This window comes from Gadus chalcogrammus, chromosome 22 (assembly GCF_026213295.1).
Source record: "Gadus chalcogrammus isolate NIFS_2021 chromosome 22, NIFS_Gcha_1.0, whole genome shotgun sequence".
NCBI classification, from domain to species: Eukaryota; Metazoa; Chordata; class Actinopteri; order Gadiformes; family Gadidae; genus Gadus; species Gadus chalcogrammus.
The window spans coordinates 5,997,398-6,013,671 of NC_079433.1; the positions used below are offsets into that span (position 1 = coordinate 5,997,398).

At 40.3% G+C, this 16,274-nt stretch overlaps 2 protein-coding genes across 2 annotated transcripts in view; one reads left to right on the plus strand and one right to left on the minus strand.

The window, feature by feature from the left end:
* Positions 1-1,335, plus strand: part of laptm4b (lysosomal protein transmembrane 4 beta) — a 9,967-nt gene extending 8,632 nt beyond the window's left edge. Inside the window, exon 8 of the mRNA XM_056582831.1 lies at positions 1,247-1,335. Coding sequence (XP_056438806.1) covers positions 1,247-1,321 — 75 coding nt within the window. The 3' untranslated portion in view covers positions 1,322-1,335. The remainder of the gene's footprint in view (positions 1-1,246) is intronic.
* Positions 1,336-13,121: 11,786 nt separating this feature from the next.
* Positions 13,122-15,952, minus strand: rpl30 (ribosomal protein L30). Its single transcript, XM_056583266.1, has 5 exons — positions 15,891-15,952; positions 15,728-15,776; positions 14,919-15,064; positions 14,136-14,266; positions 13,122-13,214 (listed from the first exon to the last, which is right to left on the minus strand). Exons 2-5 carry the CDS (start codon positions 15,746-15,748, stop codon positions 13,162-13,164), a joined length of 351 nt encoding a protein of 116 aa, XP_056439241.1. The 5' UTR covers positions 15,749-15,776; positions 15,891-15,952; the 3' UTR covers positions 13,122-13,161.
* Between the last annotated feature and the right edge of the window lie 322 nt (positions 15,953-16,274).

The window sequence follows — 16,274 nt, forward strand, 5'->3', positions numbered from 1 at the left end:
GTCCAGCGGTGGCCTGTGGTAAAACAAGCGCTCCCCTACTAAATGTTGGAAAAGCCGGGGTCTCTCTGCAGCCTCCGACGTCACCCGTCTCCCTTAGGATCCTCACCCTCTTTATATAAACCCTATTAACATGCACAACAGGAGGGTCACAGTCTCCCAACTACTGCCCTCTAACCTCCCCCCCCCCCTCCCTCCCTCCCCCCTCCCCTCCTCCCTGCCCTCTTGCGTGTTAGTTACATAACGGTCTGTATTTGTGTATCTGCTCCATTTCCAATCATCCCTCCGCTGGCCTGGCCCGCCTGTTTTACAGTCACAAGACCCCCCTGAACACGTTTTCTCCCTCCTCCGTCCCTGTCCGTCCGTCCGTCTGTCTGTCTGTGTGTCCGCTGTACGTGTGGGTTTCCGGTGTGGGGATTATGCACTGGTTTTGTAACAGCGTTTCAGTGGGAGGTTCCTGGGGTAAAGATAGTTAAGGCTTTGTCCTTTTATAAAGCTGGGGATTTTCCGATGTGGCTTGGGGGTGGGGGGGGGGGAATTAGGGGAAGACCTGCTTTGAAATAGGTTGGCTGAAGAGCATAGATAGAGCTCGATATTTTAACTTTGTATTCCTTCAAGGCCTTTAAGGCAATTTAGGACTTCGGCCCATCAAAGGAGACTGGCATCCATCCATTAGGATCCAGGTCATAATGTCATTAGGAGCTGGCAGGAGTTGAGCATCTTGCTCCGTGATGCCTCAAGGTGTAGACTGTGGATGTTGGGTATTGAATCGAGAACCTTTCGGTTTCTTTACATCAATATTGGTATGGTAACCATTAAGGAACTTAATCAATAAATGATAATGGGCAAATGGATGATTCCATGGTTGAATTACCAAAAACAAAACTGTTTTGTTTTCATGTGACAGATAATAACATTAATACTGCACTTATTTATGTTTCAGTAACTCAGTTAATAAACAGTTAACTAATGTATAATAATCAATTACTAATGGTGTTCATGTATACTTAAGATGTTAAAGGTACTCATGTTTAAATTAATTTAAAGGGTTAGGATTAGCCCTTACCCTAACCCCTATGCTATTGCTATATGATAATGCTTATTACCGCATTAACTAATGCGGTAATAAGTACTAATGAATGTACCATTATTGAAAAGCATTACCAATGCATCTGACCAACCCACCGATGACCTAGTATGGGCTTGCTCCCACGTGCTAACCCTCTGCTGTCCTCCTTCTGGTCCTCAGGTCCTGCTACCCCGCTACGAGGAGGCCGTGGCCCTCCCCCCCAAGGAGCCCCCCCCCCAGTACATGGAGCCCTGAGCCACCTTCCCCCCCTCCCTCCCTCCCTCCCCCCCTCCTCGCTGGGCCGTCCCGTTCCCCAATCCCGTGAAAGTCCCGCACTGACGTCAGCGTTTCCATCATGTCCGTCATCACTCTCCAACCCCCCCCCCCCCCCCCCCCCCCGACCCCCCCACCCAACCACTTAAACTAAAGCAGGGAGGATACATTTACAGGATGATGATGATGAAGAGCAGTCCTCCCTCCTCTCCCTCCCTCTCTCCTCCCCCCTCGTTGGTGACTTTGCCATGTCCTCCTAACCCATTACTTCCTGGCAGCTGTTGTTGCCCCTGGCAGCGAGGCGGTGTACGCGTCCTCTAAAACAACCCCCCTGTACCCCCCCCCCCCCACGTCCCGTCCCCCCAATCCCGCCTCTTCCTCTCCCCCTCCAATTAATTAAATTAGCACTTTTTCCTCTGGATTGAAAGGCGCCCTAGCCTAGCCTCCTGCTGTCATCCTCTGATGCTGTGAATTTTCCCCGTTGAGGTCTCGTCCGTTAGGTGAAACTATGAGGGGGGGGGGGGGGACGAGGAGGAGCGAGGGGACGTCCAAAATATCGTGCTTTTTAAAAGAGCACTTTCTCGTTCTTTGGTTTTTCTTTTCTTTAATCTACGGTTGATTCCCTCTCTGAATGTAGTGTCCGGAGTATTTTTGTAATGAATTTTTTGTATGACAGAAATGTGACGACAGGGTTGATTACGAAGTTTCCCTCTTATAACACTCAACACTCTCTCAACACTTTGGAAAGCGTGAGGTTCGTTCCTCAGAAAGAGATCTTCACACAGGAGTCCTCGACCAATAAACTACGGCGTCTTCCTTTTTTCTATCCGTTTTAAACACGCGTCTGTAAAACTTGTTCATTGCCAACGGAAAAAGCGGTTTACCTTTTCACTTTACTCACCCTTCATTCTGTTCCCGCAAACCCCGACAGACGTCTTTACGATCGGTCAGGTTACCTAGACATACATTTTACCAGACTCACAGATATTTACACTTCTATGGAGTTCCCGATGCATATGCATACACATTAACGGAGATACTGGTTTTAAAAATATCTATTCTTTTTGAAGAGTGACCAGAATCAACTGTATTTCATTACGTTGGACATTAATCACTAGGCCAGTACAAACTGGTATCTTAAATTGGCTGCACTAGGGGCATTTTCCTACGAAGACGTGACTTACCGTTGTGTGTGTGCGGACTGTGTGTTTGTGTTAGCTTTGTAACTTTCTGATCGTGTCGTAGTTGTGGCTCCTGTGTATCTACCGTTTATTTTTATTTTGCACACGCAGAAATTTTCCCCTGCTGGTGAACTGCTAAATTTAGCCTAGATGGAAATTAGCTATTACGTCAGAGCACAGTAGCACAATATGAAGACACATGCTAGACCTCCTTCACCTGGGAGCTGTTTTTAGCTGTATAAATAGTACTGGAAATAACCATGGGATAAAACACGATTAAATATGCTGTATCCTCTTCTTTACATATTTCTTTTGCTCTCGAAATATAATATATGTTCTAGTAGGCCTAATTTGTAAAAGTAAAGGATCTATGCAAGAGCCAAACATGCAAATGATTCATGACAATACATGTAAATCGGTGTATCTTCGTAGTGAAAGCGGAACTAGTTAGATCGATGTCATACAGGATTCGTTTACCCCCACTTGTCTCCTTGTAAGTTATGAGCTCAAAACAAAACACAACTCGTATGGATAAAACTGTAGACAAACTTGCACTTTAAGGAGAAATCTGAGACCATTCAACGCAATGTGACGTGTTATTGCTGTAGGTTGTTTTTGTTCCTTCGTGCCCCATTACACTCGTGGTGTTTACCTGCTTCTAGGGCCCGTTGGGGTCCTCAGAGTGTCGGGTGGTCGGTTGGTCGGTTGGTCGGTTGGTTGAAGCTTTCAGCACTATGAAAGAAACACGCGGCCCCTCGTTACACATTGTAATGTGTCGTTTCCGATGTGATTGGAGGTGAACTTCAGCCAGGTCTCGAGTTCAACATGTATGTTGTCAACGTGTGTGTGGTGGAGGGGATCGGATCAATGCCGCGTTTCTTTAGAATCTCTTGGGACTGTGCCACCATTTTGACTGTCCATTCATCATCGACTGTCACTCGTCTTCCTCAAATCTTTACTATTAAAACATTTAACTCACCTTTGTGTGCTTCATTATTTATTGATATGTTTTTTTTGTAACTAACCATTACACTTTAATTTGTGGGTATCTTAATACAAAGTAATATGCATGTATTGACTGGTTCAGGCAATTGTATACAGGATGTGAAACACGGTTTTACAAATTTTGTAAGAAATTATTTATTCAGTGTATAAACCTACATATTGTTCGATTCTCAAATCAAAACAATCTCACCATACCTCCGTCATATTTCTAACAGCGACATACCGGCTGGGGGCATTTCATAGTCTAGTTTCAACACCCGATGATTTGAAAGTGAGGGCCAAACAGAACGCATGTGCCTGGCGAAGACCTAACCCCGTCCTGCAGTCACCTACTTTCTAGCACGGGGAAGGGAGACAATTAGGTCACACGTTTCCCTCTACCTCTCTCTCTCTGTCCCTGCTGGGCTGTGATGAATGAGGTTTGGTTGAAAGTGGACACTGCTTTAGACGCCTGGGAACCAAGGGAAAACAAAATCTCCTAATTAAGACTTATTTATTGTCCGCTGTGATGGATGGTGGGATTTGCATCAGTAACCGATTACAGATCGTCCACCTTTCAGTTTTAGCTTTGGAAATCCCAGGAGCTATTTCTCTCTTTGGGTGATTCAAAGGGATCTGAATTAAAGGAGAGCCAGACCCCAGAATTACTTGATTTGTTAGCCTTAGATGGCTCTGTTGTTGCCTGATGGGCAGGGACGCGGGAAGTCAGTCCGAGGGGGGGGTGCTGAGAGAGAGTCTATATAATGACGTCATAATAAATGCTGCGCAACATCCATTTTTTACAGAGACGAGATGACGGGTGACGTCACATTCAGGCATCCGCTCTGATAAACCCTCTACTGGTGTGTAAAAAGAGTTCTGCCAACTAGCCACTGTTATTCACAAACGTTAGCAAGTAAACAATGTGGAAATTAGAGTCAACTCGGCTGATACTGTGCTGAATTTCACACACTAACAACATGCCGACAAGCTGTTGCGGTCCGGGATTATACACAGCGTTATGACAAGGATTCAGGAGGTTATTTCTAAAGGTTTAAAAGGAAAGTGAAAATAATAGAAAGCCTTAATTTTCATCCAGAGTTACGAGTTGTCTGATATGAGGAAAGTGACGGTTTCTCCGTCAAGTGAACCGCCCGTCTTTGCTCTTTTTTTGCCAACCAGTTTACGTGCGGGATTCCAGAATCAAAACGATAACATTCAACGTGTCTATTTTGTGACCAGTTTTAGAATGTTCACTACAACAGATGTTGAACACCAACATGCTTATGTAAAATCAGCATAGTACCGATAATATGATAAATATCATAAAAAGGGTGGATGTCAATAATTTAATGAAAAATCATGTTGTATGATAAAATTACGCAAAAAATAAAAAAAGTATTGATTTGTTCAGAAAAATTTCTCACTTGCAGTTACAGCCAGGGGCCGCTGCAGCACCCTATGCACCCCCACTTCCCGCGTCCCTGGGTAACACTGTTGTTTTTTATTGGTCGGCATGAAAAAAAACATAAGGGGTAACACTGTTGTTTTTTATTGGTCGTCATGAAAAAAACCATAAGGGGTAACACTGTTGTTTTATATTGGTCGTCATGAAAAAAAACATATAAATAAATAAAAATAAAAAACAACAGTGTTACCCCTTATGTTTTTTTTCATGACGACCAATAAAAAAAGGAACAGTGTTACCCCTTATGGTTTTTTTCGTGACTACCAAAGAAAAACGACAGTGTCACCCCTCATGTTTCATTTGATAAAAACGACAGTGTTACCCCCTATGTTTTATTTGATAAAGATCGACAGTGTTTTTTTTCATGAAGACCAAAGAAAAACAACAGTGTCACCCCCTATGTTTTATTTGATAAAAATCGACAGTGTTATGTTTTTGCAGGGATCCGAAGGTGGTTAGGCAGAGTAAACTCCACTGCACCACTGAGGCGATGACAATACATAATAATCAATCATCAAAAAAGAGGATAGACATGACATTAAAATGTATGTGTGTATTTCTATTATTTCCCTTATGTTTTTTTTCATGACGACCAATAAAAAACGACAGTGTTACCCCTTATGTTGTTTTTCATGACGACCAATAAAAAACAAAAGTGTTACCCCTTAAGTTTTTTTTCATGACGACCAATAAAAAACAACAGTGTTACCCCTTATGTTTTTTTTCATGACGACCAATAAAAAACAACAGTGTTACCCCATATGTTTTTTTTCATGACGACCGATAAAAAACGACATTGTTACCCCTAATGTTTCATTTGATAAAAACGACAGTGTTACCCTTTGTGTTTTTTTTCATGACGACCAAAGAAAAACAACAGTTTTGCCCCCTATGTTTTAATTGATAAATATCGACAGTGTTACCCCTTATGACTGCTGTTTTTTATTGGTCGTCATGAAAGAAAACATAAGGGGTAACACTGTTGTTTTTTATTGGTGGTCATGAAAAAAAACATAAGGGTTTTTTTATTGGTCGTAATGAAAAAAAACATAAGGGGCAACACTGTTGTTTTTTATTGCTCGTCATGAAAAAAAACATAAGGGGTAACACTGTTGTTTTTTATTGGTCGTCATGAAAAAAAACATAAGGGGTAACACTGTTGTTTTTTATTGCTCGTCATGAAAAAAAACATGAGGGGTAACACTGTTGTTTTTTATTGGTCGTCATGACAAAAAACATTATGGGTAACACTGTTGTTTTTTATTGGTCGTCATGAAAAACAACATAAGGGGTAACACTGTTGTTTTTTATTGGTCATCATGAAAAAAAACACTGTCGATCTTTATCAAATAAAACATAGGGGGTAACACTGTCGTTTTTATCAAATGAAACATGAGGGGTGACACTGTCGTTTTTCTTTGGTAGTCACGAAAAAAACCATAAGGGGTAACACTGTTCCTTTTTTTATTGGTCGTCATGAAAAAAAACATAAGGGGTAACACTGCTGTTTTTTATTGGTCGTCATGACAAAAAACATAAGGGGTAACATTGTTCCTTTTTTTATTGGTTGTCATGAAAAAAAACATAAGGGGTAAGACTGCTGTTTTTTATTGGTCGTCATGAAAGAAAACATAAGGGGTAACACTGTTGTTTTTTTATTGGTCGTCATGAAAAAAAACATAAGGGTTTTTTTATTGGTCGTAATGAAAAAAAACATGAGGGGTAACACTGTTGTTTTTTATTGGTCGTCATGACAAAAAACATAATGGGTAACACTGTTGTTTTTTATTGGTCGTCATGAAAAACAACATAAGGGGTAACACTGTTGTTTTTTATTGGTCATCATGAAAAAAAACATAAGGGGTAACACTGTCGTTTTTTATTGCTCGTCATGAAAAAAAACATAAGGGGTAACACTGTTGTTTTTTATTGGTCGTCATGACAAAAAACATAATGGGTAACACTGTTGTTTTTTATTGGTCGTCATGAAAAACAACATAAGGGGTAACACTGTTGTTTTTTATTGGTCGTCATGACAAAAAACATAATGGGTAACACTGCTGTTTTTTATTGGTCGTCATGAAAGAAAACATAAGGGGTAACACTGTTGTTTTTTATTGGTCGTCATGAAAAAAAACATAAGGGGTAACACTGTTGTTTTTTATTGCTCGTCATGAAAAAAAACATAAGGGGTAACACTGTTGTTTTTTATTGGTCGTCATGACAAAAAACATAATGGGTAACACTGTTGTTTTTTATTGGTCGTCATGAAAAACAACATAAGGGGTAACACTGTTGTTTTTTATTGGTCGTCATGAAAAACAACATAAGGGGTAACACTGTTGTTTTTTATTGGTCATCATGAAAAACAACATAAGGGGTAACACTGTTGTTTTTTATTGGTCGTCATGAAAAACAACATAAGGGGTAACACTGTTGTTTTTTATCGGTCGTCATGACAAAAAACATAAGGGGTAACACTGTTCCTTTTTTTATTGGTCGTCATGAAAAACAACATAAGGGGTAACACCGCTGTTTTTTATTGGTCGTCATGAAAGAAAACATAAAGGGTAACACTGTTGTTTTTTATTGCTCGTCATGAAAAAAAACATAAGGGGTAACACTTGTTTTTTATTGGTCGTCATGACAAAAAACATAATGGGTAACACTGTTGTTTTTTATTGGTCGTCATGAAAAACAACATAAGGGGTAACACTGTCGTTTTTTATTGGTCATGAAAAAAAAACATAAGGGAAATAATAGAAATACACACATACATTTTAATGTCATGTATATCGTCTTTGTTGACGATTGAGTATTGTGTATTGTCATTGCCTCAGTGGTGCAGTGGAGTTTACTCTGCCTAACCCCCTGGAGACCGGGGTTCAAGTCCGGTGGATGTTATCTGTTGGTAGACTCGTAGCTCTATTTCATGCGAATTATAAAGTCAAGTATAACCTTTGTGATGTTGTTATCCGGTGTCTTGATGGTGCATTGTTAAGTTCAGAGGTTAACACTCTAAACAGCTCATGTTCGGATCCCTACAATAACATAACACTGTCGATATTTATCAAATAAATCATAGGGGGTAACGCTGTTGTTTTTATCAAATGAAACATGAGGGGTTTCTTTTTTTATTGGTCGTCATGAGGGGTAACACTGTTCCTTTTTTTATTGGTCGTCATGAAAAAAAATATAAGGGGTAACACTGTTGTTTTTTATTGGTCGTCATGAAAAACAACATAAGGGGTAACACTGTTGTTTTTTATTGGTCGTCATGACAAAAAACATAAGGGGTAACACTGTCCCTTTTTATATTGGTCGTCATGAAAAAAAACATAAGGGGTAAGACTGCTGTTTTTTATTGGTCGTCATGAAAGAAAACATAAGGGGTAACACTGTTGTTTTTTATTGGTCGTCATGAAAAAAAACATAAGGGGTAACACTGTTGTTTTTTATTGGTCGTCATGACAAAAAACATAATGGGTAACACTGTTGTTTTTTATTGGTCGTCATGAAAAACAACATAAGGGGTAACACTGTCGTTTTTTATTGGTCGTCATGAAAAAAAACATAAGGGGAAACACTGTTGTTTTTTATTGCTCGTCATGAAAAAAAACATAAGGGGTAACACTGTTGTTTTTTATTGGTCGTCATGACAAAAAACATAATGGGTAACACTGTTGTTTTTTATTGGTCGTCATGAAAAACAACATAAGGGGTAACACTGTCGTTTTTTATTGGTCGTCATGAAAAAAAAACATAAGGGAAATAATAGAAATACACACATACATTTTAATGTCATGTATATCCTCTTGTTTGACGATTGATTATTGTGTATTGTCTTTGCCTCAGTGGTGCAGTGGAGTTTACTCTGCCCAACCCCCTGGAGACCGGGGTTCAAGTCCGGTGAATGTCATCTGTTGGTAGGCTATTAGCTCTATTTCATGCGAATTATAAAGTCAAGTATAACCTTTGTGTTGTTGTTATCCGGTGTCTTGATGGTGCATTGTTAAGTTCAGAGGTTAACACTCTAAACAGCTCATGTTCGGATCCCCGCAATAACATAACACTGTCGATATTTATCAAATAAAACATAGGGGGTAACGCTGTTGTTTTTATCAAATGAAACATGAGGGGTTCCTTTTTTTATTGGTCGTCATGAGGGGTAACACTGTTCCTTTTTTTATTGGTCGTCATGAAAAAAAACATAAGGGGTAACACTGTTGTTTTTTCGTCATGAAAAAAAACACAAGGGGTAACACTGTTGTCTTTGTCAAATAAAATATAAGGGGTAACACTGTTGTTTTTTATTTCATGAAAAAAAACACAAGGGGTAACACTGTTGTCTTTGTCAAATAAAATATAAGGGGTAACACTCTTGATTTTCATCAGTCATCATGGGAAAAAACATGAGGGGTAACACTGTCGTTTTTATCAAATGAAACGTAAAAAAAACTGTCGTTTTTTATCTGTCGTCATGAAAAACCCATAAGGGTTACCCTAACCCTAACCCTAACTGTCGAAATGTGTCGAATAAAACATAGGGGGTAACACCAGGGACGCGGGAAGTCAGTCCAAGGGGGGGGGGGGGGGTGCTGAGAGAGAGTCTATATAATGACGTCATAATAAATGCTGCGCAACATCCATTGTTTACAGAGACGACATGACGGGTGACGTCACATTCAGGGCTCCGCTCTGATAAACATTCTACTGGTGTGTAAAAAGAGTTCTGATTCACGGCTCCGCTCTGATAAACACTCTACTGGTGTGTAAAAAGAGTTCTGCCAACTAGCCACTGTTATTCACAAACGTCAGCAAGTAAACAATGTGGAAATTAGAGTCAAACCGGCTGATACTGTGCTGAATTTCACACACTAACAACATGCCGACAAGCTGTTGCGGTCCGGGATTATACACAGCGTTATAACAAGGATTCAGGAGGTTATTTCTAAAGGTTTAAAAGGAAAGTGACAATAAAAGAAAGCCTTCATTTTCATCCAGTGTTACGAATTGTCTGATATGAGGAAAGTGACGGTTTCTCCGTCGGGTGAACCGTCCGTCTTTGCTCTTTTTTTGCCAACCAGTTTACGTGTGGGATTCCAGAATCATAACGATAACATTCAACGTGTCTATTAATATGGCAGCAACATTTTACACCAGTTTTAGAATGTTCACTACAACAGATGTTGAACACCAACATGCTTATGTAAATCAGCATAGTAGGCCTACGATATTCAGCTATCGACAGTTCTGCGTTGTGCGTCATATCCTACGTCAGCCTACTCAGACAATGTTCTAAATAAAATGAAATGATAATATGATAAATATCATAAAAAGGGTGGATGTCAATAATTTAATGAAAAATCATGTTGCATGATAAAATTATAAAAAAAAAGAAAAAGTATTGATTTTTTTCAGAAAACCTTCTCACCTGCGGTTACAGCCAGAGGCCGCCAGGGGGGGGGTGCTGCAGCACCCTAAGCACCCCCACTTCCCGCGTCCCTGCTGATGGGGTTACGCTCACCTGCTAATTAAGTGTTGATGGGACACACCTGTTCTCTGCTTTTTGAAAGTGAATTGAAGGGCCATTTACAGCCCTGAACCAGAATGACAGAAGAACTTGGGAGCATTTTTTAAAGGCAGGGTCAGGGGGTTGACTCTAAATGTGAACCACAAAGACAAGATTTTTGCTTTGTACCTCAAACATTTAATGTTATAATATACCAGATCATTTTAAAAAGTAGCATAAAAAAATAGCACATCATATGTAGACCAAGCAATTACCTATATATATATATAGGTATATATATATATATATATATATATATATATATGCCTATAATTTACTTATAATCCAGAGGAATTATAAAGGGAGATTGAGTTCTAGTCTTTCCAATGTGATCTCCTCTCATGGCCTAGTCCAGAGACCGAGTTCATAACAGTTTAGGATCGATAATGTTGCTAAACACGTACAAGGCAACAACAGCCTGCAATCAAATATTGACCTGAAGATAATCGATAGTCTATCACATAGTCATGCAGTCTGCAAGTATAAAACAATGCATCACGGTTTGAACGATTTGAACGAGTGACTGATTGATGATTGATTAATAATAATAATAATAATAATACATTTAATTTAGAGGCGCCTTTAAAAAACAAGACATTGTGGAAAAAATAAATAAATAAATAAATAAATAAACATAAGCAATAAGAAATAAATAAAACAAAAACAAGATAAAACAAAACAAAACAAAGAAAAAAACAATCAAAACAGTGATCAGTTAGACGTTGTGTGCGAGTTTGAACAGGTGAGTTTTGAGTTGTGACTTGAAGGTTGTAATGGTGTCTGACTGTTTTATGTGTGGGGGGAGGGAGTTCCAGAGCCTGGGTGCTGAACAGCTGAATGACCGGGCACCCATTGAAGTGAGTCGTGATGTGGGGATACATAGTAGTCCAGCAGAGGTTGAGCGGAGGGAGCGGGAGGGAGTGTATTCTTGGAGGAGGTCGCAGAGATAACTGGGGGCTAGTTATTGTATATACATTATGTGTATGTATCTTCCATTGTATTATTTTTGACCTTACTTACTGGATTTTAAAATGGTTAAATGAGGGAAAGACATTTTATACTATAGCTAAATAGGTTGAGGGCTATCATGAATAACTGTCCCATTGTATGCCGCAGAGACAGAGTCCTACTTTGTAGTCCAGGTTGCGCTAATGACTCCAAGTAGACACACTCGTTCATAGGACTGTCCTCGTTTGACTGGGGAGGGGGGGAGGGGGGGGGGTCTTCCAATAACCGGCACGTGCAGCCTTCATCCTGTGGGATGATTTCATTGGATTTAATTGGGAATCAGGAAAAGGGCTAAAGGCTGGCGTGGCGACAGGTGGACAAACTGGGCCAAACCAACGAGAGGGTTCTATTTCGGCTGTGTTTCAATGGGCCGTTATTTGAAGAGGGATTGAAACTACAATCTTTCTCGGAAATCTGTCATTCAATCCTGAGTCTTTTCTAGATTTGAAAGTGGTTTAGTTGGCGTTTTCAGATTGGCCTAGTTTAGAGAGGAATAGGTTGCCTTGTTTTTTTTTACTCTTGCACATCAAATGTTCAAAGTATACTTTCCCCTGGTTTCTGTAATTTCAGGAGGGCTATTGGATAATTAATTTAACTTCGAGGGGAATCCTTCAGGACCGATTTTTGGTGTTATGAATAGAAGATTACCTCCTCAAAATCAAGGTCGTGCGTTTAATATATTCTGAATAGTAGGACACATGCTTAATATATAATGTGGCAGATAATGGATCTGAAACGGTGCTGGGAAATTGTTCCTGTGCAAACGAAAATACAATTCTTATGGTTTCTAAATATTACTTTGTATTTATTTTGAACATATTGTACAGGACTTCGAGAGAGCATCTTGTGTTCTGTTCCCATGCTGCCAATATTTGCCATGTCAACGGCCCCCCTGGGTGCGGAGGATCAGAACACATTGTCCAAACCGTTCACTCACACGCGATGGACGCCGTGTTCCCAATAACGTTATCCACTTGGCTACGATAAAAGCTAGTATGCTTTCAATAACAATTATGTCCTTACTAAACCATTTGCCGATTCTGTTCTAAATGACAGACGTGAACAATGCAATTCATTTGTAGTTCTGTCTAACGACCACATTGGTTTTTGTTCATAACTCATAAAATTGACTCGTATGGTGCGAAAGTTTTCAAATTGATGAATATTTAGCATGTCCTGAAATAGATGCTTGACAAAATGTAGATGTAATCTGTTTGAAGGTCGGGATGAAAAAGATATGAACACCAATCCCTCTATCGAAAGACCATTCACACTATGCAGTCATGTCAATTTAACACTAGTGACCCCTAGTGGTTTCAGTGAGTGTTAGTTCAACCAAAATAGTGAACATCCTACCATTGTCAACAAGACTACTACTCAAGGTCAATAGTCACATCCTTCAACATAAATACCGCACAATAATCTGGTCAGTTTATAGCTCTTTGTTTACATTAATCCAGCCAGCCGAGCTCAGCTCATGTCGTACGGTTAAACAGCAGGACAGAACACAAATAAAACTACATTTTAATTCATCGTGATCATATCTAAGAAGAAAAACAAAATAGTCAACTGTATTTTTTTTCCGACGATTTATTTAGAACAAACTCTTCTACTGGGGAGGCTGCTGCTGGTCTGGCATGCTCCTGATGATGTCAGAATCGCCTGGGGACAGAGAAGAAAGGGTCAAACATTCAGCGATACCTTCAGTAGAAACATTCCCTCGAGATACAACCCCAGCATCCAAAACCTCAGCCCAGAAAATACAAGTTTACAGGGCTGCCTAGAAAGCTTAGCCAAAACTCAATTCCCTGTAAGGCACACTGGTTGGGACAGTCCATGTATCGAGTTGTATCGAGATGCCATTTGAATGGATTTAGGCATCGAGTTGAAACAAACGCTAAAAATAATGCCGGGACACCACCATCACAAAGTGAGAAGCTCCTATGCCTCTTTTGCATGGCTTTCAGAGTAAAAACATTAACTTGCATGAAAACCACATGACCTAAAATGGATCACATTCAAATATATTTGACTAATCTTTTACGAGAAATTGTACATTTCTCAAGGACGTTTTTGGGGTGAAAGACTGCTCTCTCCCATCAGCTCAACACCTTATTTAGAGAAGGAATATTCAAATGCTGGGGAGAATTGACCTTTGTTAAACCTGCAGTATTTTACAGTTCTCAGCGTACAAGTTTATCATGCATTTCATCTCCAAACAGTAGACCCAGCAGGTCACAGCCGACCAATCAGTGAGAATCAAGTACAATATCCATTATAAAAAAGACTGCAATTGAGGAAACTATTGGTATACATCAGAAATACACCATAGGGAAATCTGCTTAAAAAAAAAACTAGTCCTGTATATTTGGCGCGTGTTCGGAACACTGACCGCGTTCAGAATAGTCTCATTTGCATCAGTGTTTTAATTGTGCGTAACGTCAGGTAGAGCGCAACCGTTTTCCAGAACAAATTTAAAACCCGAATATGACTCATGACACACATCTAGCACCACGGTGGAGTGTGGTTTGGCCAATGAATGATGCGTGTAAGGACCTAGGCGTCGTACGCCTGGACACTCACCGGGGTCAATGATGGCCAGTGTGCACACCCTGAAGTATTTTCCGCAGGCTGTTCCCAGCTCAATGTTGTTTCCACTGTAGTGGTGGACGCCGGTCTTGGCCAGCATAGCGTAGTACTCTACCTCAGACTTCCTGAAAGGGTGGCATTAGAAAAAAAAAAAAGAAGGTCAAGGGTCAATAAATTACTTCCATAACATAATCAGGAATTAGGGTGGGCAAGGTGGAGTTTGTCATTGTACCCCATTCATTGTTCTGACATGGGCAACTTGTTTCTTGAAATATGCAATAGAATAGGCTAGGTGGGCTCCATTTTATGACTTTAATGTTAACTTTGATGTTTGCCATTACATTTTTTTATCACCAGTTTGAGGAATGTCTTACTCCTAAATCTTTAACAAACATACACAATTCTACAAAATCTCAATAAGAGGTACAACATGACTGCTTAAAAAAATATAGTGCAGATAAAGAAATATTTTGTTGCATTGTTTTTGTCATGCAGCCATTTTAAAGTACAAGGGAAAACATTAGGATTACAGTATTGAATCCTTAAAAATAATGTAATCCAAGGAAGGTAATAAAGAAATGCTGGTTTGAAGGACAGAAATGCTGGTTTACAGAACAAAAATTGGCCAAACCAGCGTCTAAGCGTTGTTGGTGGAAGCCAAATCATTTACAGTCAATGTTGATGTCCAAAGGGTTTGTTTTGCGATGTATTGTTTGTATATAGAGTGCATTCAGTCTTAAGAACATAAGCAAACTTAATGCTAGACAACCGTTTTACCTGAGAGCAGGGCAGTTGTTGGCCAGGATGACCAGCTTGGCTTTTCCCTGGCGGATCATCTTCTGGGACTGCTTGTAGCCCAGCACGTACTTTCCACTCTTCATAACCAGCTGGAGTCGGGAGTTGATGGACTCCATCGACTTTTTCTGTATCGAAAATAACAAAAATAATCAAAATGGTGGACGAATACCATTCTACAGATGACAGTGTGAGAACATCATGCCTTTCAATGTTGGCCATCGTTAACGCGTATTGACAATGATATACAACGATAGAAAGTATGCCATAACATTTTCGAGAAGATCGCACGCTTGAAATAGGGGGGAGATTAATGACAACCTGAAAATGTCGGCGACATTTTTTTTTCTTTTTACATTGGAGACACCAGCCGAAAATGCCTGAAGCACAAGTCGAGTGATTTCAAAGTGTACAATATTCCAGGGTTAAAGTGATTGATCGCTTCAGACTTATGGAACGAAATAAACGAATACATGAAGTTAAGTTTTTATGAACCCAAAAAGGTATGCAAAGATGCACAGGGCCCCTCCGTAGAGGGAGTCTACTACGAACATTGCCAGTGTGAATACCCGTAGTCATTTGCGGCTAGGCCCGACAAATCACGCTATGGATACGAAGACAGGGGCCAACATCACTGAGCTTCATATTCATAAGGCAAGTACAAGCCGGTAAGAAAAAATCATCTCCGTCCGACTCTAGTGTTTTGAGACTGGGTGCTAACGAGACTAGCGGGCCGCGCGTCTCCACGTGAAGGAGTAGCGTGCAGCTCCAGCCCGCGGAGGCTCACTCACCGTCTTCTTTGCGGCCACCATTTTTGCAGTTTAGTCCGATCCGGCCAACCTGAATTCGAGAGAATGGAATAACAAATTTAACGTCAATGCGTGAGTATGTATAGTGCTGTATTTGGTGATTATTGGTACTTTTAAATCATTAAAAACTCAGAGCGGGTCTTACAGTGTGCTATTGGCAATATGGCCTCGGTGTGAAAGGAAGTACCGTGATGCTTTGCGCGGCTATGTGGGCGGCCGATCTCGCGATATTTCAGGAGTTGGGGTTTGGGGCATCAGCGTCCAGCTGCAGACCTCAGCTCACCTTTTTTAATAGGACCATGCCTCAGACCTGCAGCCTCAGGGGGAAATCAAATCACGGGGAAATCACGTATTTATTAAGGTGCAAAAATCACTTTATCGCACTTCCTTGGGGACACACATAACTTATTTATTTTGTTGGTATCTTTCAATGGTGTTATCGCAATCACACGAGAGGGTTTGCTTTTTCGTCATTAATGACGCATGACATCAGTAGGTGCGTTTCCATCCCCCTGATTTTATGCGAACT

What these genes read in the sequence shown, in the direction of transcription:
- rpl30 (XM_056583266.1), bottom strand. Translation starts at nt 15,748, where the DNA reads ATGGTGGCCGCAAAGAAGACG. An exon ending in TGGTGGCCGCAAAGAAGACG is followed by an intron (nt 15,065 to 15,727) that starts GTGAGTGAGCCT and finishes TTTTCGATACAG; the next exon opens with AAAAAGTCGATGGAGTCCAT. An exon ending in AACAACTGCCCTGCTCTCAG is followed by an intron (nt 14,267 to 14,918) that starts GTAAAACGGTTG and finishes CCACCCTTTCAG; the next exon opens with GAAGTCTGAGGTAGAGTACT.